Genomic DNA, 25793 nt, shown 5'->3' with positions numbered 1-25793 from the left:
TCATATGTTTGGAGCATCCACTATCCATGTACCAACATTGACTGCTACTCCTCTCACTCACCTGCAGCAAGAATCACTTATTAGACTTGAGAATCCATTTCAATTCAAGATTCCAGAAGGCAGATAAAGGATTAATCAAGGTGTTTCTTGCCAGTGAGGTAAATTTAGATTTTTTTTTATCAAGAGCTTTGAGCAGGACCAGATCCTCATGTTGAAATCATTTTCTTTTTTGTATAATTGAAGAATCTTTCATGTGACTCTCTCTCCAAGCTATACATTCCCTTTTTAAATGCCCATTTCTACCACAGTGAAGACACAACAAATTATCAGACACGAATACATATTTGCTGTGAGGTTAAAAGGAGGAGTAATATTCAAGCTTCCTAAACCCTTTTTATTATAGTTGCTTTGATTTGTCACATTTGAAAGTAGCTTAGGGGATTTTGTCCATTTAAGGGAATTTGCAAGTTCACCCTTAAATATGGCAATATCTCTCTCTAGGCTATTGCTCTTTTCCAAAGCTAAAACAAGGTTTGTCTCAGTAGTTCTCAGTTTTTCTTCCAGTTGAACTCTAAACTAGTAGACTTTCCTTTCTGTTTTAAGACTTCTCAGTCATCACATACAATTGTTTTTTGAGTTATAGTTTTTTAGATTTTAGAACAGCCATTTTGTTTACAATTAGTGACATTTTCTCACCCATTTTATCTCTGTTTTCATTTAGACTTTCAAACTCAGAATTTATGGAATCTCTTTCAGAAGTTAACTCAATCACAAAATCAATCAAAACATTTTCTAATTTCTCAGTCTTTTAAGAGATTAAGTATTCAGATTTTGCTTAAAGTTAAGAAGAGTTACCTTATCCTCTTCATCTTCATCATCTGACTGAGCCATGAAAGCAAAAATTTCATTGAATATATTATCCTCATCATAAACCACTACCACTGATGCATCATTGGGTTCATTAGAGTCTTTTGAATCACTCGAAGAATCTCCCCATGCAGCAAGATCTTTCTTGACCATATAATCAGCTGCAGCTTTTCGATCATTTTTATCAAGTACCAAGTCCCTGTGCTTTTCTTTCTCACCTCTTGGTCTTTGATATTCTTTGTTTTTAGCTTTGAGTAATGGACAATCTCTTATAAAAAGTTCAGCCTTTCCGCACTTGTGGCAGGTATCATTTAGAGTTGCAGTTCGTGGAACATTTGCTCCCCTTTATGAATCCCTTGTTTTTCCTCACAATCTTCTGAAATCTTTTGATGAGGTAAGACATATCCTCATATTCACTGGAGTCTTCTTTAGACCTGCATTTCAACATTAAAGACTTATCCTTCTTGGCTTCCTTATCTCATGAGTCTTGAGATTTCCAATAAGAGCATCCATTGTCAACACCTTCAAATCCTTTGCTTTAGTGATGATATCTACCTTGCTTTCCCAGGACTTGGGAAGGATTCGAAAAACTTTCCTGACCTTCTTGCTCATACTGATGGGTTCTCCAAGACTTCCTAACTCATTTGTGATTGATGACAGTTTGGTGAACATCTCAAGAATGGTTTCACCTTCTCTCATTTTGAAATTTTCATACTGAGAGATAAGCATATCAATCTTTTACTCTTTTACTTGTTCAATTCCTTCATGAGATGTTTTCAAGCAATCCCAAATTTCCTTTGTTGATTTACAAGTTGAGACACGATTGAACACATCAGGACCTGTACCACAAACAAGAAGCTTCTTTGCTTTGTAGGCTTTTTCAATCTTCTTTTTGTTAGCTTCATTGTATTTATGTCTGGGATTTGGAACAAATCTAGTGATTTCACCATCTTTTTCTTCATATATTGTAACAAATGGTCCATATAAGACGATGTCCCACAGTTCACTGTCTTCAGCCATAAGGAAATCATGTATTCTAACTTTCCACCAGCTATAGATTGGCCATTGAAACAACGAGGTCGAGTTGAAGACTGACCCTCTTCCAGATTGAGTGGAGCAGCCATTCTAGAATAGGAATCACTCTCTTGGTATTAACTAGATTGAGAGTACCTAATGTGATACCACTTGTTAGAATATATGCGTCCACAACAAGTCAATGGACCAGGTCCCTTGACATACAAAAATGTAATAGCTGTAAGTAAATGCACTTTACTGACACAAGGAGTTTTACGTGGAAACCTCCTTGCTCAAGGGAGTAAAACCACAACCCGTCTCACAGGATTTTCAAAACGTTTCACTAATCTTCACAAGCAAAAGGAAACCGGTTACACAAAATGTGAGAAAAAGTTTTTAATCTCACTATCAAGCAATAACTCTATTGCTTGATGAGCCTAAGTAGATATTACTCTATCCACTAAGCTATCACACTAGACAACTTAGGATTTTCTAAGCAATCTTACAGACTGCCCCTAAACCCTCAAACTACTAATGATTTAGAATTTTCTAAGCAACACACAGGTTGCCCACTAAATTAGTTTAACTAACTAACTTAGAATTTCCCGATCAAACCACATTGAAACCTTTATAGTTTTAGGATCAGTTCACAATGTAATATCGGAAGAAAGTATTTCTAAACAACTACACACTATGTTCGCTTGAGCTTGAGTTGTTTGTAATATTTATTCTTCTTGATTTTCTAAGACTTTGCACGAGTTCTTGAATGTGCTTTTTCAAGTTGCAAAAACTAAGTGAAGTGTATGGAGATGTTGTCCTTGTATAGAAAGGTCACTATCCTTAAACCCATGCCATTGGTTAAGATTTATGACACTTCTGACGCTTCTGCCTCTGTTGAAACCGGTGCACCAACTATTTGTACTTTATCCAGCTGGCAGTCAAAAAACAGTTTGAGCTAAGAACCATGTACTTTCATAAGGTCCCTATGTCTTGTCAAATCATTAAAACTTCAAATAACAGTAGCACTCAGGGAAATGGCTGATCAACGTAGTAGTGACATAGTTTTACAGAATTCAGCTCAAGAGTAAATTCCTTTATCGTCTCTTTATTTTTTCTATTTTTCTCATCTACCTAGTTCATGTTGATGCCAAAAAACGAACAACATATAAGATTCGAGCATATAGAAAGTATGGATACGTCTTCTGGATGAAACAAACAAAAAGTTGAAGTTTACCAGGAGTGAGACTTTGACTTTTGCTTTTGAATAAAACTATGATCTCTTGTTAAAACTTTAGATGGCTGACTTTTCCTTGTAGATGGCTTTCGATTGAACTTCCATTATTAGGCTTGCCATGCCTAACATCAAACAATGAAAACACAATGCTTGCTTTAACAAAATAGTGCAATAACTGAAAACATTACTCACTTAAGTGAAAACAGACATACAAAACCTAAGCTTGAGTAAATACTCATTGTCAGAGTAGCCAAATCAATATCAGGCGTAGAAGTTCATAAATATCAAGCATAGTTACTCTGTTTGTCAATCGTAACACATATGACTAACCAACATTTACGTTTTTGTTTGTTCCACTTTGATCTTTATTATAGGACTGATGAGTTGAGATTTATAGAGAAACTTGTCAAAGTTACTGAAAATAAAGTAAACCGTTCAATCCTCAGTGTTTCTCCTTACCTAATTGGTATACATTTTTTGCTTAACGATATTTGCTTGTGGTTGCAACATAAAACAGACGATGTTGGTATTTGGGGAATTTGTGGAATGGGTGGTATAGGAAAGACAACAATCGCCAAATATGCATTTAACTCTAACTTTGAAAGTTTGAAAGAAGCAACTTCCTCTACAATGTTAGAGATTTTTCCGAGTCTACCGATGGGAGGAAATTGACATTCACAGTGTTGAAGATGGAACGAATCAGATAAAAAGTGTTGTTTATGGTAAGAGGGTTCTTGTTGTGCTGGATGATATTGATGAAGTGGACCAGTTATCTGCTATCGTTGTAATGCGAGATTGCTTTTACTCAGGTAGTAAAATTATAGTGACAACTAGGCACATAGAGTTGCTGAGGGCTTGTGAAATTGAATTGATTGATGATGTTCAAAAACTGAACAAAGATGAATATGTTGAACTATTTAGTTGGCATGCATTCGGACAAGGCCATCCAGTCGAGCATTACACCAAGTTCTTCACAATGATTATAGAATACTGTATTGGATGTCCTCTAGCTTTACAAGTTTTTGGTTCTTCTCTCTCTGGTAAAAGTCTAGATGTATGGGAAAGTACACTGAGGAAACTAGGGTTAATTCCTAATAGTCAAGTATCCAAGAAATTTCAGATTAGGTTTGCCTTTATACAAGATGATCATGACAAAAGCTTATTTCCTGATATTGCCTGCTGTTAAGGGTCCAGCCCATTTGTTATATTTTTTTTAAGTGAAAGCCCAATCACTTATTGATGTGTGGCCCATATGTTTTGGGCTTTGTTGACTTCTTCTAGAAATCTTTGGGAGCTGCTGTTTTCTTCTGGGGTTTTTTTTTTGACGTGAAGAAAAGAGAAAATTGAGAGGGTGTGTGATAGAGAGAGAGAAGCAGATTTTTGAGAGAGGGTTTGAGTGCAGATTTTCTGGACAGCCTTGACAAAATTTCAGTTTTCCGGAGATCCGACCGTTGGATTGTTCTGAAATTTTCACACCTGGTTCACAACATATAGCACTACATCTTGATGGTTCAGATCGTCAATCGAAGCTCTTGATCGTCTGTTATTGCAGCTGGTGTAACCTGCATTTTTTGGGTGATATTTCCCAATTTCTCTTCTCTTTTATGTTGGCTCTTATGTATGTTGTTGTTGGTGGGCTGTGACATCCTTGTAGACTGATTTGGGTGTCTTTACCCTCAATTTGCATAATAAGAGAAGAAGAAGGGTGGACTCCTACAAGTCCCGTGGTTTTTATCCTTCACACCGAAGGGGTTTTCCACGTATAAATCTCGTGTGTCACTTGCATATTTATTATTCATATTTGCTTGTGATTTTTTTGATATGTTGCTGATTTGAGCTTGGTTAATTTAGTGGTGAATTTCTTTTGGTAAATTGAGTGAAGTATAATTGGTTGATTGTCTTGAAGTCGATCCTTGTAGGTGTTGTATCCTACTTGTGTTGTTTTGCGCCTCCCCCTACATCTGGTATCAGAGCGGAGTGTTAAACCATAGACATGGAGCATGGAAATAACTCTATGGTTAAACTGACATCAACCAATTATTCCATTTGGCGTCCGATGATGGAAGATTTGCTATATTGCAAGGATTTGTTTGACCCAATTGATGTGGATAAAACAAAGAAAGATGTCCAGCCCACTAAGCCAGAGAAGATGACAGATAAAGAATGGGAAAAGCTGAAGAGAAAGACCTTGGGGACAATCAGACAGTGGATTGATATTAGCATATTCAATCATGTATCCCAGGAGACTGAGCCGCTTGAACTATGGAGAAAATTGGAGGGTCTTTATGAGAGGAAGACCGCTCATAACAAGGCCTCGTTGATTAAGAGGCTTGTTAATCTCAAGTTGAAGCCAGGGAAGTCTGTTTCTGAGCATCTTAGTGACTTTCAAGATATTATTAACAAGTTGACTGTTATGAAAATTGTCCTTGATGATGAGTTGCAGGCTTTATTCCTCTTGAGTTCTTTGCCAAACAGTTGGGAAACTTTGGTTGTGTCCATTAGCAACTCAGCTCCAGATGGTACGCTTTCATTGGATGTCATCAAAGAGAGCATGTTCAATGAAGAGCTTAGAAGAAAGGAGATGGGTGTTGATATTTCGCAGGCACTTGTGGTAGAGAATAGAGGAAGAAGCAAGAGTAGAGGTCCCAAAGGGCGTGGCAAGTCAAAGTATAGGTCAAAGTCCAAGGATGGGAGAGAACCTACGATATGCCACTATTGTAGCAAGTTAGGCCACATTCAAAAGTTTTGCTACAAGTTGAAAAGAGACCAGCGAAATAAGAAAAATGACCATCATAAAGAGGGTGATGACAAGAATACAGCTGCTACAACTTCTAGTTCTGATGATCATGTTTTTTTGATATGTGCTATTGGAGGGTGTTGTCATGTTGATAGTTTTGACACTGAATGGCTTATTGATACAGGAGCTTCCTATCATTGTGTTCCTAATAAGGAGTACTTTATTGACTACCGAGCTGGAGATTTTGGCAGTGTGAAGATGGGGAACCAGAGCTCAGCAAGTATTGTTGGCATTGGAGATATTCGAGTCCAAACCAATGTTGGGTGCTATTTGACGTTGAGAGATGTTCGCCACATTCCAGATCTACGCCTCAATTTATTGTCTGCTAATGTACTTGATAAAGAGGGTTACAAGCACACTTTTGGTGAGGGTAAATGGAAATTGTCTAAGGGTTCCTTGACTGTTGCTCGTGGCAAGCTTTGTTGTACCTTGTATAAGACACATTTGAAAGTGTGTAGTGGTGAGTTGAATGCTATTGAGGAGAAAACTTCTCCTAACTTATGGCATCGAAGATTGGGGCATGTTAGTGAGAAGGGTATAAAGTTGTTGGCCGGTAAATCTCTTATTCCTGCTGATGTTACTATTTCACTTGACCCTTGTGATCATTGTTTAGCAGGAAAGCAACACAGAGTTTCTTTTCCGAGGACATCTACAAGAAAAAAAGTGAAGTTAGAGTTGGTTTTCTCTGATGTGTATGGTCCCATAGAGGTGGAATCACTTGGTGGTAACAAATACTTTGTTACTTTTATTGATGATGCTACTCGGAGAACTTGGGTTTATATGATGAAGCACAAAAGTGAGGTGTTCGGTATCTTCCAGAAGTTTCATGCAATGGTTGAAAGGGAGACAGATTGCAAACTGAAGCGTCTTCGAACTGATAATAGAGGTGAATACACTTCAAATGAGTTTAAAGCATATTGCTCAAAATATGGCATTCGACATGAGAGAACAGAACCGGGTACCCCACAACACAATGGCGTTGTCGAGAGGATGAACAGAACCATTATTGAGAAAGTGAGATGCATGCTTCGAATGTCCAATCTTTCTAAGTCATTTTGGGGTGAAACAGTTGGAACTGCTGTGTATTTGATAAATAGAGCACCATCAGTTCCTTTGGAGTTTGAGATTCCCGAGAGAGTTTGGTTTGGGAAAGACCCCTCTTATTCTCACTTGAGGGTGTTTGGATGCAAGGCTTTTATGCATGTGCCGAAGGAACATAGATTGAAGCTTGATTTCAAGACTTCTCCTTGTGTGTTTGTTGGATATGGTGATGAAGAGTTTGGTTACAGACTTTATGATCCAGCAAAGCAAAAAGTTGTGAGAAGTAGAGATGTTGTCTTTTATGAGCACGACATGGGTTTTCATCTCTTGGGTGCTGATAAGACTTATTATTCTAATTTCTCTCATGATGTTATTGATATGCTCATGCCTCATGTTTCTGCTTCAGATGATCAATTAATAGGTGATGCTCCAGAGGATGGTCATGAAATTGCTCATGAACATGACCATATTGAAGAGGTACAACCTAATGTTGTTGTACCACAACCTGATGATGAAGCTGTGGATGTTCAACATGGAGAGTCTTCTAATTAGGGGGAGAAATCCAGCCCACAGGTAGAAGAGCCAACACTAAGAAAATCGACCAGAGTTCGTCAACCTTCAAGACTTTATCCAAGTTCAGAATACATCCTAATCACTGATGAGGGGGAGCCTGAAAGCCTTCAAGAGGTCTTGTCACATTCAGACAAAAACCATTGGCTCAAGGTATGCAAGAGGAGATGGATTCTTTGAAGAAGAATGAAACCTATGACTTGGTGAAGCCTCCAAAAGGGAAGAAAGTCTTGAAGAACAGGTGGTTGTTTAAGAACAAGAAATATGGCAACAAGCTAGTGAAGCGGAAGGCAAGATTAGTGGTGAAGGGATGCCATCAGAAAAAGGGCATCGACTTTGATGAGATTTTTGCAGCGGTGGTGAAGATGACTTCCATTCGTATGATTTTGGGACTAGTTGCCTGTTTGAATCTTGAACTTGAACAACTTGATGTTAAAACTGCTTTCTTACATGGTGATTTGCATGAGGAGATTTACATGGAGCAGCCGGAAGGATTTGAAGTTAAGGGAAAAGAGAATTTTGTTTGCAAGTTGAAAAAGAGTCTTTATGGACTTAAGCAAGCACCAAGGCAATGGTATCACAAGTTTGATTCCTTCATGATTAGTAATGAGTACAAGCGAACTACTGCAGATCCTTGTGTGTATTTTAGAAAATTCTCTGAAGGTAACTTCATATCCTTTGCTTGTATGTTGATGATATGTTGATTGTGGGACAAGATGTTGAGATGATTTGCAGGTTGAAAGAGGATTTGTCAAAGTCCTTTGGTATGAAAGATTTGGGTCCTGCGAAGCAAATTTTTGGTATGGAAATTGCTCGTGATAGAAAAGCTGGTAAGCTTTGGTTGTCACAACAAAAGTATATTGAACGGGTGCTTGAAAGGTTCAATATGAAGAATGTCAAGCCAATTAATACACTACTTGCAGCCCATTTCAAGTTGAGCAAGCGTTGTTGTCCTACAACCGAGAAAGAAAAGGAAAGTATGTCTCATATTCCTTACTCCTCTGTTGTTGGTTCATTTATGTATGCCATGGTGTGTACAAGACTGGATATAGCACATGCTGTTGGATTGGTTAGCAGATACTTGGCAAATCTGAGCAAGGTTCATTGGGAAGCTGTAAAGTGGATCTTAAGATATTTGCGAGGCACATCAAATCTGAGTTTGTGTTTTGGAGGTGGTGAGCCTATTCTTGAGGGATTTACGGATGCTGACATGGCTGGAGATCTTGATAACCGGAAGTCTACCTCGGGTTACTTGTTCAAATTTACAGGGGGAGCCATTTCATGGCAATCCAAGCTACAGAAGTGTGTAGCGTTGTCTACAACCGAGGCAGAATATATAGCAGCAGTGGAAGCAAGCAAAGAAATGCTTTGGTTAAAGCGTTTCCTTCAAGAGTTAGGTTTGAAGCAAAGTGAGTATATTGTATTTTGTGATAGTCAAAGTTCTATGGACTTGAGCAAAAACAGCATGTACCATGCTCGCACAAAGCATATTGATGTGAGATATCATTGGTTGCGTGTTGTCATTGAAGAGCGACTAATGAAGTTGAAGAAGATTCACACCAACAAGAATGGTGCTGATATGTTGACAAAGGTGGTCCCTGGAAGCAAGCTTGAATTTTGTTCCAAGCTTGCAGGTATGTCTTCTTGATGACCTTTTATGTTTGGTCTCCCCGAACTGGGCTGGAGGGGGAGATTGTTAAGGGTCCAGCCCATTTGTTATATTTTTTTTTAAGTGAAAGCCCAATCACTTATTGATGTGTGGCCCATATGTTTTGGGCTTTGTTGACTTCTTCTAGAAGTCTTTGGGAGCTGCTGTTTTCTTCTGGGTTTTTTTTTTTGACGTGAAGAAAAGAGAAAATTGAGAGGGTGTGTGATAGAGAGAGAGAAGCAGATTTTTGAGAGAGGGTTTGAGTGCAGATTTTCTGGACAGCCTTGACAAAATTTCAGTTTTCCGGAGATCCGACCGTTGGATCGTTCTGAAATTTTCACACCTGGTTCACAACATATAGCACTACATCTTGATGGTTCAGATCGTCAATCGAAGCTCTTGATCGTCTGTTATTGCAGCTGGTGTAACCTGCGTTTTTTGGGTGATATTTCCCAATTTCTCTTCTCTTTTATGTTGGCTCTTATGTATGTTGTTGTTGGTGGGCTGTGACATCCTTGTAGAATGATTTGGGTGTCTTTACCCTCAATTTTCATAATAACAGAAGAAGAAGGGTGGACTCCTACAAGTCCCGTGGTTTTTATCCTTCACACCGAAGGGGTTTTCCACGTATAAATCTCGTGTGTCACTTGCATATTTATTATTCATATTTGCTTGTGATTTTTTTGATATGTTGCTGATTTGAGCTTGGTTAATTTAGTGGTGAATTTCTTTTGGTAAATTGAGTGAAGTATAATTGGTTGACTGTCTTGAAGTCGATCCTTGTAGGTGTTGTATCCTACTTGTGTTGTTTTGCGCCTCCCCCTACACCTGTTTCTTTCTTGGAAAGAATGTAGACCATGTTGTATCTATATTTGATGCATATGGGTATTATTCAATGGTTGGGATTCGGAATATCCAAGATATATTCTTGTTAAAAATTGATGAATATGGTAGACTGATGATGCATCCATTAGGTAGAGATATGGGACGAGAAATTATACATCAAGAATCACCTAAGCCTTCTAAAAGACGTAGTAGATTGTGGCATTACAAGGACCCATTTAAAGTTTTGAAAGAGAAAAATGTAAGATTTTTCATCTTCATTTACTTTTGCAAATCATGTTGTTTCATAAATCAATTAATCAATGATCAGTTTATGTTTCATCAGGGTTCAGGTATGATTCAAGGCCTTAACCTTAGGTCATGTGCAGAGAAACATAAGACACTAAGGAGTTTCCATCATCCAACATCACAAGAGTACTTGCAGAAATGTGCCAATATAATGAGGAAAATAAGACTGTCACGCCAAAATGATCCACCACAGCAACCACAACCTCGTAAATTTCTCCTTTATGGTTCTAATAATAATAACTCATAATCAAAGAAGGTGGACAACATCAACACTGATTCCTTTTCTGGTATACGCAAATTAAAACTGCTGCAACTTGACAATTTAGCAGTTGAAGGAAATTACAAAGAATTCCCGAGGTTGTTGAGGTGGTTGTGCTGGCACAAATTCCCATATAAATGTTTACCTGATGGCTTACCTTTGGAGGAAGTGGTGTCCCTGAAAATGTGTCATAGTAGATTGCATCATCTTTTCCAAGGAAACAAGGTAAATATGGCACAAACTCCATATATATTATATATTTAACAAACAGAAATCGTTATATTGTATTGATAATCCCGCCTACCTTACTGAACATCTAGCTTATGAAGTGAAGTCTGCATGACATTAAATTTATGAACATGTCTGCTTTTAGGAGATAATAATGGACGTTGTTTTTTTTGTTTCTTTGGATTGTCAATTTGACCAGAATATTCTAGTTTACACAATGTCTATTCTCTCTGCCTCGAAAACTTGTTCCTTGCACAATTCCTTTTTATAGAGATTTTGTAGTTTCTTTGAGCAACAAACTATTGTAACTATTTAGTCACTACCACGTCTAAGATTTGACATTCTTATGAATTGTTTTTCGTTTTTGATAGAATATATGCCTTCACTTTACGAGTAATGGACCAGGTCCCTTACTTTACTTCAGAAAATTACCAGAAAGTTAAATGCAGTAAAATCAACACAATGAATTTACGTGGAAACCTCCTTGCTTAAGGGAGTAAAACCACGACCTGTCTCACAGGATTTTCAATCGTTTTCACTAATCTTCAAAAGCAAAAGCGAAACACGATTACACCAAATGTAAGAAAGAGTTATCAATCTTACCGTTAAGCAATAGACCTCTATTGCTCAACAAGCCAAAGTAGAAAAAACAATCTACCCACTAAGCTATCCCACCTGGACAACCTAGACTTTGAACACAACACACCAATTCCTTTATAGATTTAGGAGTGGTTTACAATTTAAGAACAAGAGAATAAATTCCTAAACAACTAGACGAAAAGCTCCAGATGTTGCTGTTGTCCTAGGAATGATTCTGCCTTTGCTTTGTATTAGCCTTTGCAAGAGTTCTTGAAAAGTGTTTATTAAGTTGCAAAAACTAGAGAGAAGTGTTGAGGAAAGTGCCTTTTATATGGGCAAGTCACTTTCCTAAACTTCTTTGCCATTGGCTGGAAGGGTCACACTTTCTAACGCCATCGGAAAGTGTGCACCTACTTTCTGCACCATCTCCAGCTGGCAGTTGACTGACTCGTCATCATGAGAGCCTGGTACCTCTATTAGGTCCCTGAGTTTTGTTTTATCTGCAATACTTCGAACAATACACCTGCAATACTCAAGTAGAAAACCCGGTACCTTTATGAGGTCCCTAAGTTTGTCAAATCATCAAAACTACAAATAACGTTTTCCCCCTTTTTGATGATGACAAACAATGATACCAAAATCGTTCCCCCTGACTGTGTATTCCCCCTTACTGTATATTCCCCCTTAAAGTATGTTCCCCCTTATTTAGCTACTTACAGTTTACTTCCCCCTATTGGCATCATAAAAAAGATATGCAGTAAACCATTGAGTCAACATAAATACTGAACAAGATCAGAGCGAATCAGCAATCAAACAGTAGAGGAAAAGCATTCACAAAAGAACATAGGAAGAACAACAAAGGAATAAAGTAACCAACATGCCATTATAACATAAATACATTAAAAACAAACTAAAAATCCATTAACACGATGAGTAGCCACACAACAAAAGAGACACAGGGAAGGATTGATTGAAAGTTTAGGAAGAGGGGGGAGTTTTGGACAGGGACTGGATAACAAGAGTGAGTCGTGCATTGGCAGCATCATTATCCTTGATGGACTTTTCTTGCATGGCAGTTATCTTCGCCTTCAACTCATTGTTCTCTTTCTACAGGGCTTGTACAACTGAAGAACCAGGTCACTCACTCTGTGCAGTAAGCAGCTCTGCTTTGAGTACAGCAATTTCAGCCTCTTTACTACTCAACCGCACAGTGAGTTCTTCAGTCTCGTGTTTAAGCTGATCCAAGTCCTCAAGAAGTTGAGCCATCTTGCTTTTTGGTAAGCCTCTGCCTTCAATACACTCACATTCAAACAAGGTGTGCTCAGAGATGGTTATTTTAACTGTCCCCATCTTTCCAATACCAAGAGGAATCTGAAAGTGCTTGAATACTTTAGTGAGAAAGTATCCATACCCCATTCCATGTACTCCTTTCCTCTCAATAACTATTTTGTGAATGTGTTCAATCATGAGACTAGGAAGGCACAGAGCTTCAAAGCTGCACAGCCTCTCCATGACGTACAAGTCAGTAGCAGTAGCAAGTGTTCTCTTTTCTGTGCGAGGGAGAATCACTTTGTTGACAAACTCGAAGACCAGCTGATAGTCACTCTTCATAATTTTCTTATAGATCCCAGCAACCTTGGTTGTGGGAGTCTTAGAAATTAAAGATGCACATTCTGAAGAGCAAGTTTTTCCCTGCACGGACCGGGTCCCCTCTGTAGGCACTCTGAGGATTTTGCCCAACACCTCCTCATTCAAAGAAATAGCAACATTGTTCACACGTGTGAGGAGACTCCCATCTTCCAGAAATTGAACATTGTAATAGAATTCACAAACCTCTTCTTCATGATGGATGGGAGATTTCTTGCTGAACAGGTGCAGCCAAGACTGGATCTCCACCATGTCATGCAGAGAGTCCATGCCCGGAAGAGTAATAATCCCCATATCAAACACTCTTCCAGCGAGAACTGCTTGTTTCCTCAGACTGTCAACTACTTCCTACAAGTTGACATTCTCAACCTTCCTGGCTTGAGGACCAGGTTCCTGTGTCCGCTTCCTCTTCCTTTCAGATTTCTTCCCTTTTGACTGTGACTTTTCAACCTTCTTTGTAACCCTTTCTCTTTTCTTTTCTGACTTCTTCTTGTTCTTTTTCTTTTCAACCTCTTCTCCAGACAACTCAACCAATTTTTCTTTAGGTATCTTAAAATTGGATACTTTGAAAGTTCGTGCACTTCTGACTGCAGCAGCAGATCGTGCACTTGCCTTCAAGGCATCCACCATCAATTTTTGTGCAGCAGACCTTGTATTAGGTCTTCTCCTAGGAGCCTCCTCCACAACCTTTTCCTTCCCCTTTCTACTCTCCACCTTCCATTTTAATGGTTCTTCCTCACTTGCAGATTCAGATGAAGAGGAAGAAGAGTACCGCCCCAAATCTAGGGTTTTATCAAAAATGGGTTGAGAAGGCCTTACCTCTTCTCTTTCCAGGGCATCAGTGTGTTCTGTTCTGGCCTCTTCTCTCATCATTGCCAGGCTCTCAATCACGAGTTCCTCACTCGCTGCTAGAATATTTGACTCTGAAGCCCTGTGTTTTGGTAGATCTCCCTCAAACATGTTGTCAGGCAACATGTCTTCACATGTACCAGGTACTGTAGAGGTGTTTAGATCGATGGAGAAGAAAGGGTTATCTGGAGTATTTTGTGGAGGACTGGGTGGGGGAGGAATGCTGGTTTGAGCAGGGGTTGGAGAATAGAATGCGAGGGGTGCAATTTCACTAAGTACGTCCAGCATTTGCTTAGAAGAAGATGAAGAAGAAGACATATTTGTGATACTGGAAGGGGTCGTTGAAGAACAAAAAGAAGATGAAGACAGATTTGCCTTTGAATGTGAGAGGCCTTTGTGATAAATGAGAGAGATAAAGTTAAGAGACGGATGAGAGTTTCAAGAAGAAAAGAACCCTTTTTAAAAGATGTGAAAAGGTGCCAGGTCCTTCATTAGATGCGTCGTTTGAGAGAGAAACGATTGGTCTGATCGGTCAGAGTAACCGATGACTGACACGTGGCATTTTCAACGGTCAAATTTTTAGTTTAAATTTAATGTAAAAATGCTAATTTGGACAGGTACCAGGTACCATGATAGAGTTTAACTTCATTCCTTAATTGTTCTAGTCTCTTCTTTTGCTGAGCAGGTCCCTATTGAGAGTATACCTACGAAAGATACAAAAAGTGATCTTGAACAAATATTTAAAATTCACGCAAAGGATACCTGCACAACAATTCTAACCATCAAGGGAGTTCTACTGTTGAAGGCTAAAAACATCACTTGGAGATCAACATCCCCAACTTTAGTCGATTTCTCTCAAATTGATCCTTGCTGAGAGCCTTGGTGAAGATGTCTGCAATCTGTTCCTCTGTTGGACAGTATGTGAGCACAATATTTCCCTTCTCAACATGATCTCTCAAAAAATGATGTCTAACATCAATGTGCTTTGTTCTCTTATGATGAACTGGGTTTTTTCCATACTCACAGCACTAGTGTTGTCACACATTAGAGGAATTGCTTTGATGTGGATCCCAAAATCTTCTAAGTGTTGCCTGATCCACAGCAATTGAGAACAACAAGCTGCAGCAGCTACGTATTCAGCTTCAGCAGTTGAGAGAGCTACAGAGTTCTGCTTCCTAGTGTCCCAAGAGACAAGTGATGATCCAAGGAAATGAGCCATTCCAGAGGTGTTTTTCCTGTCAACTTGATAACCTGCAAAATCAGCATCTGCAAAGCCAACCAGATCAAAAGTATCACCTACAGGATAAAAGAGAACCAGGTCCCCTATTTTCTTCAGGTATCTAAGAATGCGTTTTGCAGCCTTCAGATGTGAATCACGAGGACATGCTTGAAACTTGGCACACATTCCAACACTGTAAACAATATCAGGCCTGCTGGCAGTTAGATATAGCAAGGAGCCAATGATTCCTCTGTACATTGTCTGATTCACAAGGGGATCAGATTCTTCTACTATCATCTTGGAATTTGTTCCCATAGGAGTGTCAATAGGTTTGGAATCAAACATATTGAATTTCTTCATCAGCTCTTTGATGTACTTCTCCTGGCATATTGAAGTTCCATTTGATGATTGCTTGATTTGCAGCCCCAGAAAGAATGTCAACTCTCCCATCATACTCATTTCAAACTCCCTTCCCATTAATGATGAGAATTCTTCACAGAGATGTTCTGAAGTAGCTCCAAAAATTATGTCATCCACATAAACTTAAATGATAAGCAATTCTTGTTCTCTTTTTAGTAAGAACAAAGTATTGTCTATCTTGCCTCTTTTGAAATCATTCTTAGCAGAAACTTTGACAATCTTTCATACAAAGCTCTTGGAGCTTGTTTCAGACCATATAATGCCTTATTCAATCTGAACACATGATTTGGTAGCTCTGCATCTTCTAAACCAGGAGGTTGCTTGACATACACCTCCTCTTTGAGATCTCCATTCAGAAATGCACTCTTCACATCCATTTGATACAGCTTGATCCCCATAAAAGCAGCAAAAGCTATTAAGATTCTAATAGCTTCAATTCTGGCAACAGGTGCAAAAGTCTCATCATAGTCAATTCCTTCTTCTTGATTGTATCCTTGCACCACCAGCCTGGATTTATTTCTAGTAATAACTCCATTTTCATAAAGTTTGTTTCTGAATACCCACCTGGTTCCTATTATTGTTCTGCCTTCAGGTCGAGGAACCAGGTACCATACCTTACATCTTTCAAACTGATGAAGTTCTTCTTGCATAGAATTAATCCAGTTTGCATCACTTAATGCTTCTTTGACATTCTTAGGCTCAATGGATGATATGAATGCTGAGAATGCAACTAAATTTCTTATTTTTGATCTAGTTTGAATCCCAGAATTCAAGGGAGAAATGAGATTATCAAGAGGGTGTGATGAACTATGCTTCCATCCTGACCTTGCAGCAGACTGATTTGGCAGATCATCATGATCTTCTTCATCAGGAGTGACATCATCTTTTGGGGAGTCTAATGTACTCTGGCTGGAGTTTTGAGTAGTACCAGGTACCCTATCATCCTGTTCAACCTCAGCATCCTCTTCAGGTGGACTGTGATTCTGATCATCACAATCATTATTCAGTTGTTGATCTGCATCAGTTTCAGCACCTTCAATCTTCTTGGATGTTAGCATTCTGAGTACATCATCATCATCATTTGATCCATCATTCTTCAAGCTTCCATTTTCATCAAACACAACATGAATGCTCTCTGCAACGCATTGTGTTCGTTTGTTGAATATTCCGTAGGCTTTGCTGGATGAAGAATATCCAACAAATACTCCTTCATCACTTCTGGGATCAAATTTTCCCAGATCATCCTTCCCATTATTCAGCACAAAACATCTGCATCCAAAAGCTCTAAGATAGTTCAGCATTGGCTTCCTGTTGTTGAGCAGTTCATATGGAGTCTTGTTCAACACAGCTCTTATTAGACACCTGTTGGTAACATGACATGCTGTGTTAACAGCTTCAGCCCAGAAACTTTGAGGAAGATTTGATTCAATAATCATAGTTCTGTCAATGTTCACCAAGGTTCTGTTCTTTCTCTCCACCACTCCATTTTGTTGAGGAGTTCTTGGAGCAGAGAAGTTGTGGCTTGTACCATTTTCCATACAGAATCTATCCAATGTTGAGTTTTCAAACTCTGTGCCATGATCAGATCTAATGCTGCAAACAACTTGATTCAATTTGGTTTGAATCATTTTGAAGAATACCATCAGTTCATCAGCTGTCTCTGCCTTTGATCTAAAAAATCTCGTCCAGGTGTATCTTGAAAAGTCATCAACAATCACCAAGATGTACTTCTTTCCATTTCTGCTTTGAACCTTCAAGGGTCCACAGAGGTCCATGTGAAGCAGCTCTAAGGTTCGTGATGATGTAATCTGATTCTTGGGCTTGAATGATGATCTGATTTGCTTTCCTTTAACACAAGCTTCACATATTTTATTTTCAGCAAACTTCATTTTGGGCAACCCTCGGACCAGGTCCTTTGAAATAACTTATTCAATAAAGATGAACTCACATGTCCCAGCCTACGATGCCAGAGATCAGCATTTTCATTTTGAGCACTGAGACATGTTAAGTCATCTCCATGAGAGATTTCCAAGTTTGCCACATACATATTTTTACTTCTGTGTGCAGTGAGAATTACCTTGTTTCTAGTGAAACTCACCACAGTGCATTTTTCAGAAGTAAATTTGACCTCATTTCCTTTGTCACAGATTTGTGACACACTTAGCAAGCTGTACTTCAACCCATCCACATGGTAAACATTGTCAATTGAATCTTCAAGAGATCTTCCTACTTTGCCAACTCCCAAAATGTACCCCTTCTTGCCATCACCAAATGAGACACCTCCACCTTGGAGGTCTTGAGTGAGAAGAAGTTCTTTACATCACCAGTCATATGTTTAAAGCAGCCACTATCCATATACCAACATTGACTGCTACCCCTCTCACTCACCTGCACCAAAAATCACTTGTTAAGCTTGGGAACCCATTTCAGCTTGAGTTCCCAGTAGGCAGACAAAGAAGTGATCAGATTGTACTTGGTCCAATATAGTAGACTTTGAATCTTTCTAACAAAGGACCTAGGAGCAGGAACAGATTTGTTCTTTGAAAATCTGTGAGTTGAGACAGGTTCTTTAGGACCAGGTTTCTCATTTGGTACATTCTGTCTTTCAGCATAATTAGAGTATCTTTCACATGAGTTTTTCCAGCTAACACACTCATTCTTCAAATGTCCATTCTTACCACAATGCAGACACAACAGATTGTCAGACACAAACACATACTTACTGTGAAGATTATAAGGAGGACTTATGTTCAGACTTCCTAGTCATTTCTTATTGAAATTACTCTGATTTGTCACATTTGACAGCAGTTTTGAGGATTTGGTCCACTTAAGAGATTTTTCAAGTTCCTCCTTAAGTTTCACAACATCCTGTTCTAATTTGTTATTCTTTTCAAGTGACAATCTGAGATTTGTCTCGGAGTTTTTCAATTTTTCTTGAATTTCAGCTTGCAAACTGTTTGGTTTTCCATTCAGCTTTTCAGCTTCTTCAGTAAACCGACACAACCGATGCTTAAGTTCAGAATTTTTTAACTCTAGAGACACCATTCTTGCCATTGTCTCTTCAAATTGAACTTTGTTTTCAGTTAAAATTTCAAGTTCAGCATTCATGGCATCTCTTTCAGATGTTAAATCTATCACAGAATCTAGCATGACTTTTGCCAAGGTTCTTAATTTCTTAAGAGAATATTTATCCAAGTCAATTTTCATGTCAAGAAGAGTTACCTGATTGTCCTCTTCTTCATTTTCTGTGTGTGCCATGAGAGCAAACATTTCATTAAAGACAATTTCCTCCTCATGCACAGCAACCATAGACACATCTTTTGACTCATCAGGATCTTCTGAATCACTTGAAGAATCCCTCCATGCAGCAAGAGCTCTTTTGACAACCATATCAGCAGCAGCTTTACGATCTCTGTTTCCAAGTACCAAGTCCCTTTTGTTTTCTTTGTCACCCCTGTGTTTTTGATGTTCCTTGTTTTCAGTCTTGAGCAAAGGACACTCTCTGATGAAGTGTCCAGATTTTCCACACTTGTAGCAAGTATCTCCTTGAGCAGCATTTCGAGTCCCATTTGTTCCTCTTTTATACATTTTGTTCTTTCTCACAATCTTTTGAAATCTACTGATGAGATATGCCATATCATCATCATCACTTGAATCTTCATCTAATTTATACTTCAACATCAATGATTTGTCCTTCTTGATTTCCCTTTTTGACAAATCATAGTTTCGATTCATCTCATGTGTTTTAAGATTGCCAATCAAGGCATCCATGGTCAGCACCTTCAAGTCTTTAGCTTCAGTAATGGCATCAACTTTGCTCTCCCAAGACTTTGGAAGAATTCGAAGCACTTTCCTGACTTGTTTGGTCATTCTTATAGGTTCACCCAAACTTTGCAGCTCATTTGTAATAGAAGAAAACTTGGTGAACATGTCATGTATAGTTTCTCCTTCCTTCATTTTGATGTTCTCATATCGTGAGGTGAGCATATCAATCTTGGATTCTTTGACTTGTTCAGTTCCTTCATGTGCAGTCAACAAGCAATCCCAAATTTCTTTAGCAGACTCACAGGCTGACACTCTGTTGTACTCATCAGGTCCTATCCCACAGACCAGAAGAGTTTTAGCTTTGAAACCCTTTTCAATCTTTTTCCTGTCAGCATCATCATATTTTTGCCTGGGCTTTGGAACAGTAATGGTCCTTTCTCCATCCTTTACTTCCATCATTGGAACAAAGGGTCCATCTAGTATAATATCCCATAACTCGCTATCTTCAGCCATGAGATAGTCGTGAATTCTAACTTTCCACCAACTGTAGAAGTGTCCATTGAAACGAGGAGGTCTGTGTGATGACTTACCTTCTTCGAGGTTAAGTGGAGCTGCCATTCTTAGAACAAAATCACTTCCTTGGTGTTAACCAAATAGGTAGTGCCTGCTCTGATACCACTTGATAGAATGTATGCCTTCACTTTACGAGTAATGGACCAGGTCCCTTACTTTACTTCAGAAAATTACCAGAAAGTTAAATGCAGTAAAATTAACACAATGATTTTACGTGGAAACCTCCTTGCTTAAGGGAGTAAAACCACGACCTGTCTCACAGGATTTTCAATCGTTTTCACTAATCTTCAAAAGCAAAAGCGAAACACGATTACACCAAACGTAAGAAAGAGTTATCAATCTTACCGTTAAGCAATAGACCTCTATTGCTCAACAAGACAAAGTAGAAAAAACAATCTACCCACTAAGCTATCCCACCTGGACAACCTAGACTTTGAACACAACACACCAATTCCTTTATAGATTTAGGAGTGATTTACAATTTAAGAACAAGAGAATAAATTCCTAAACAACTAGACGAAAAGCTCCAGATGTTGCTGTTGTCCTAGGAATGATTCTGCCTTTGCTTTGTATTAGCCTTTGCAAGAGTTCTTGAAAAGTGTTTATCAAGTTGCAAAAACTAGAGAGAAGTGTTTAGGAAAGTGCCTTTTATATGGGCAAGTCACTTTCCTAAACTTCTTTGCCATTGGCTGGAAGGGTCACACTTTCTGACGCCATCGGAAAGTGTGCATGTAACGATTCAAAAAAAAGAGAATTATATAAATAAGAATAAATAGGTATTTAAGGGCATAATTGTCCTTTCACGTTTTAAATGAATAAATAAATAAATAAGTAAATAAATAAAGCAGATTTGTATTTATTTATTTTAAATGTTATTTGACTAATTCTTGAATTAGTCTCCTAATCCAAATAGTCCTCTCTCTCTCACGCTTCTTAACTCCCTCTCTCACGTTCTCCATCTTCCTCACATTATTTCTGCCAAAACATCAACAGTTTTCATGCTTGAAGAACTAACAAAAACTTTTAAGCAAAAGAAAAAGTAATCAAAACGTCAAGGCTAAGAGAGGTTTGTCGAGAGAGGTGTACGTTGAAGTGAATTGGGAGTGGTTTGGAGGAGTTTTCCGGGCAGCAACATTAAAGTTTGAACATCGATTAAGGTATGGGTTTCTTCTCTCTTGGTCCCTTTCCCAAGAGACCCCCTTAAGGTTCAAGATATTCATTCCGAAAACTAGGGTTGTTCCCTTTTGTATGTCCTTGTCACTAGCTCCCAATGAACTTTAGGTTGGGTATGATTGCTGGTAGATTTAGAGGTATATTATGTTTTCGCGATGAATATGATTATGTTTGTGTACTTGGAATCGTATGAATGGCAATCATGTTTTTCTTGAAATTTTGTGTAAGTATGTTACGGTGAATGAGGTTCTCTATGTAATGCTCCAAAAGTTTAATGTAATATGATTGTATTTATTGTGTATTTTATGTGTATAATGGGTGTACAAGATGATGTCCATTATGGTGAAATATATAGTAATTGATTAACAATCTTTTAGCCAAACAAACCCATAAAAGATACACTTAAAATGTGTTAAAATAGTCTACGAATTTTCTTAGAAATTCAAGTGAAAATATTGATAAAAACGAATTGAAAAATGACCAAAAATTCTAGAAAAAATGCAACTTTAATTTAGACTAAAGTTTAATGAAGGAAATCTGGAAATTTAATAAATTTTAAAGGGATGAGGCCACCAGGATTCGAACCTGGGACCTCACCCGCGAGGCAGTAGTAGTTCGCAGGAAAGAAAAAAAAAATGTTGGGGGCGGGGATCGAACCCACGACCCCCATTCGCGAAAAGAAAAAAGAAAGAATGCTGGGGGCGGGGATAGAACCCACGACCCCCGTCCGCGAAAAGAAAAAAAAAGGATTAAAAGGGAATGCTGGGGCGGGGGATCGAACCCACGACCCCAGTTCGCAGAAACAAAAAAAATAATAATAATAATAAAAGGATGCGAGGCGTGGGGATCGAACCCACGACCTCAGGGCTGAAAGGGGGAGTACAAATATTAAGGAAATAAAGGTGAGGCTGTGGGGGTTCGAACCCACCACCTCACAGCCTCCATTCCCAGCGAAATTAAGAGGAAAATAAGGGGGGGCTGTGGGGGTTCGAACCCACAACCTCCCTATTCAAGCGAATTTAATTAAAAATAATAATAATAATAATAAATTAAAATTCTAATTAAAGTTGGAAAATTAATTCTCTCATGTAAACATTGAGATTTAATTTAGAATTTTAATTAAAAAATAGAATATTAATTCTTTTATGTAAATATTGAGATTTAAATTAGAATTCTAATTAAATTAGAAAATTATTCTTTCATGTAAATGATTGAAATTTAATTTAGAATTCTAATTAAAATAGAAAATTTATTATGTCACGAAAATGTTGAGATTTAATTTAGAGTTCTAAATTTACGAATATTGGAACTAAAGTCAATGAAAAATATAAATGATATCCAAATAATTCAAGATTTGGGTTCTCGTGTCCAAACCTCCGTATTGATACATAAGTCATACGTGAGTGAAATATTCAAGAGTAATGTCATCTACTTAGATCAAAAATCAAAGATCTTGGCATATATACAAGATACATAAGTCTTGTAATACATAATCTTAGAGAAATAAGAATCACTTAACGAACTATAAATGAAGTCCCGTGGCTTGTATGTATAGACACATAAGTTTAACATACGTTCAAAAATAAGTGGACCTAAGATATACGTAATGAAATGAAGAATGTGGTGACAACCATGGTGTGAGGCTAATGTATATGATGAGAGAAATCTCAAATGAGCCTAAGTAAATGTTACTAATACGTATTTACCAATGTGAATGTGAGATAATGAAGAGACTAGCCTCTATGAATACTCTAATAAAAATATTGAGTTTAAAACACTTAATACTAATGATGAGATGAGAAATCATCTATTGAGATATGATGTCCTCATACTAGAAGCAAACTTCTATGATGTATGAGTTGAATGTAATGGAACTTTATACCGAGCACCGATAGGCTAGCTATGAGTGGTGATGCCTTCTTTCGGGAAGGGCGGAGGTTCACGTAATTCTCACGAGATGAGACTGTCCGGCTTGCCGGGTATGGGTCTCCATACATCTCCTAGTCTTTGAACCTATATTGCCACTATAGGGATCTGGCGGGGTTAAATTCCCATATACGCTAGCATGTTATTGAATCGCTTTGGCCGGTGATTCCACCTCTTTTCAGTGTGGGGGAGACACTGGATTTCATGATGCTCACATGATCTATGTCGGTTAAAGTTAAAGTTCCCAATGAATGAATGAGGCCAGCCTCAAATGAATCATATAAAGAAATGAATGATACCGAAGGTGTTAGGATAGGATAATCAAGAGGTGAGCTAGATTCAGGTAATGACATTAGGTCATTCCTGATCATTGCACAGCAAACCCGATGAAAGTCTTAAACTACATCTAGGTATAGCTGGTGTTCGCACTGGCCTATGAATGAATTGAAGTGAAATACGAATGAATGAATGAAGCAGACTCTGTGTTTGCTAAAGAAGGCTCCCTAGTTGAGGTCCCATATGTTGAGCCCTCATTTTGGAAAGTCTTAAGGTTAAGTCTATGATAATAAGGTCTCATGGTATATGAATGAATAATATGAAAGAAACTATGTGTTATATGTTATGTGATATGTGAAGATGTTATGTCTTGTGTGCAATACGATGATTATAATGATGCATGTCACTCTCATGGCATAACTTTCCTAATCTCATTTTAGCAAGTCCACTGACTTGACTTCCAAACATCATGTTGTTAGGAAAGAGCTCTTCTTCCTCATGCATGTCCCTGGTGTGTACTTGCATATACCCATACTTAGTACAAGTGTGTACTAATTCCATACGAACATCTACTTTTAGGTGCAGGCACAGGTGGACGCTAGAGCTACAGGTTCGTTGTTGCAGCTATCCGGACGTCAGTATTCATCCGGAGTTTAGTAGGTCCTCATTCTTTCGAGGATGCTACTGTTTTACATTCTAGCGTAGTTTTAGAGTTGAGCTAGTGGAGCATGTTCCACTAGCGTTTCTTTCCTGTTTTGGTTCAGACTTTGTATTGGTGCTATTTTGGCCGATATACAATTAATACTTAATGAATTATTTCTTTCAGTTGCTTATCTCTTAAATGTTAGATGGTTGATGATGAACGATTACGAAATGTTAAGAATGTTCAGCAAGTATGATTAAAGAATCAAAAATTTCAAATTTTCCGCTAAAATTAATCTATGTAAAGTAAGAATGACGTAAGTAGGCTTGTCTGCGACCTCTGAGAGGTCAACGACGCCGGTCTCGTCTGGGGTCTAGATTCCGGTCGTGACAGTGCACCTACTTTCTGCACCATCTCCAGCTGGCAGTTGACTGACTCGTCATCATGAGAGCCTGGTACCTCTATTAGGTCCCTGAGTTTTGTTTTATCTGCAATACTTCGAACAATACACCTGCAATACTCAAGTAGAAAACCCGGTACCTTTATGAGGTCCCTAAGTTTGTCAAATCATCAAAACTACAAATAACAGTTTTTCTGTAAACCCTTTGAGTCGTTGATTGTTTAAAGATTGATAGATGAGTCAAATACTGATTTTTATTTGTTTCTCTTACAGATTCTCAGTGCGTTGAAGATTCTGAATCTTAGTCATTCAGAAGGTCTGTCCTGCACCCCTGTCTTTTCAAATCTCCCAAATCTTGAGAGGATAATTCTCAAGTACTGCACTAGGTTGATTGAGATTGATAAATTAATTTGGAGACTAAAGAGACTCATCATTTTGTATCTAAGAGGCTGCCAAAGCCTAAGGAAGCTTCCCAGATGTATTAGTAGTCTTCATTCCCTCGAGAAGATAATAATGTATGGTTGCTCAAAACTTTATGGTCTTCATTAGAGCTTAATAAGATGCAGCCATTGCTATAACTTGATGTCGGTGGAACTGCTAAAGATCAAATTTCTACTTCTGTATGTAAGAAGCAGTTGCTGATGTGCTCTTCAGTCTTAAGCCCAAGAAAATCTCCTGGAATCCTGTTAACTACGGTATCTCATACATTAGTAACCTTGAGCCTTACTGGATGTGGTCTATCTAGTGATTTGATTCCAGAGGAGCTTGGTGATTTCTCCATGCTGCGGAACTTGTTTTTAAGTGAGAATCCAATTCACAGTCTACCAGAAAGCATCAAGAGGCTTACCAATCTCAGGAAACTTGATTTAGAAAATTGCGAACAACTTGAATATCTTCCAGAGATCCCAGCTAGTGTGAAAATCTTGAGTACTTGGCAATGCAGGTCACTCCAACGGATGCACAATTTACCAAACTTATTGACAACAATGAATTTTCTTGGATTATCTTGCAGCAAACTTATTGAGGTTCAGGAAATGTTCCAGTTAATATGTATTTCTTCATTTCATGCTGATTTAATCAGTGTTCTGGGATTACAGAACTTGAGTGACATGAAAGTGGATCTCTACAACAGTCTGACTCTAACAAGATGGAAAGGTTCTATACAGGTTTGCTCCATCTCTTACAAGTCCCATTTATATTTCATGTCTGGTAAAGAAATACGAGTTTCTTGCTTCTGTCACACTTATATATGAAGTAAGATACCAAGATGTAGTTGGATAAAACATAATCTCATTTCGTTTCCATATTTGCGTTTAATATGCAGGGCCTCTCTGAATTTGGTATATTCAGCACTTCTTTTCATGGAAGTGAGCTTCCATACTGGCTAAGCTACAATTCTACGGGATCTTCCTCAATCAGATTTGATGTGCCTAATCATGATATTCAGGGTTTGAACTTATTATCTATGAGAATGCCAGAACATCCTATTGTACAAGGAGAAACAAATTTTGAAATGAATTTCATGTTAGAGTAG

The 25793-nt window shown here is 38.2% G+C and overlaps 2 protein-coding genes and 1 pseudogene across 2 annotated transcripts; 2 read left to right on the top strand and 1 right to left on the bottom strand.

The window, feature by feature from the left end:
* The first annotated feature begins 2064 nt into the window (after positions 1 to 2064).
* On the top strand, positions 2065 to 4301 carry LOC101265493 (disease resistance protein Roq1-like; annotated as a pseudogene).
* An 11375-nt stretch (positions 4302 to 15676) lies between these two features.
* LOC138342067 (uncharacterized) lies at positions 15677 to 19886 on the bottom strand. The gene is made up of 3 exons (XM_069294250.1): positions 18287 to 19886; positions 17581 to 17816; positions 15677 to 17416 (listed from the first exon to the last, which is right to left on the bottom strand). Exons 1-3 carry the CDS (start codon positions 19884 to 19886, stop codon positions 15677 to 15679), a joined length of 3576 nt encoding a protein of 1191 aa, XP_069150351.1.
* Positions 19887 to 19979: 93 nt separating this feature from the next.
* Positions 19980 to 25793, top strand: LOC138342066 (TMV resistance protein N-like). Its single transcript, XM_069294249.1, has 5 exons — positions 19980 to 19988; positions 24533 to 24575; positions 24914 to 25202; positions 25272 to 25425; positions 25584 to 25793. Exons 1-5 carry the CDS (start codon positions 19980 to 19982, stop codon positions 25791 to 25793), a joined length of 705 nt encoding a protein of 234 aa, XP_069150350.1.

The sequence above is a fragment of the Solanum lycopersicum genome, chromosome 2 (genome assembly GCF_036512215.1).
Source record: "Solanum lycopersicum chromosome 2, SLM_r2.1".
Classification (NCBI taxonomy): Eukaryota; Viridiplantae; Streptophyta; class Magnoliopsida; order Solanales; family Solanaceae; genus Solanum; species Solanum lycopersicum.
The sequence above is the reverse complement of the archived record's forward strand: the minus strand, read 5'-3'. Positions and strand labels throughout refer to the sequence as shown.

Coding starts and splice junctions, on each gene's coding strand:
- LOC138342067 (XM_069294250.1), bottom strand. CDS start 19,886: ATGGCAGCTCCACTTAACCTCGAAGAAGGTAAGTCATCACACAGACCT. Junction 17,817..18,286: donor GTCAAATGTGACAAATCAGA/GTAATTTCAATA, acceptor GGTGATGTAAAG/AACTTCTTCTCACTCAAGAC. Junction 17,417..17,580: donor TGAGTTTCACTAGAAACAAG/GTAATTCTCACT, acceptor GTTATTTCAAAG/GACCTGGTCCGAGGGTTGCC.
- LOC138342066 (XM_069294249.1), top strand. Junction 25,203..25,271: donor TTGAGTACTTGGCAATGCAG/GTCACTCCAACG, acceptor ATTATCTTGCAG/CAAACTTATTGAGGTTCAGG. Junction 25,426..25,583: donor GATGGAAAGGTTCTATACAG/GTTTGCTCCATC, acceptor TTTAATATGCAG/GGCCTCTCTGAATTTGGTAT.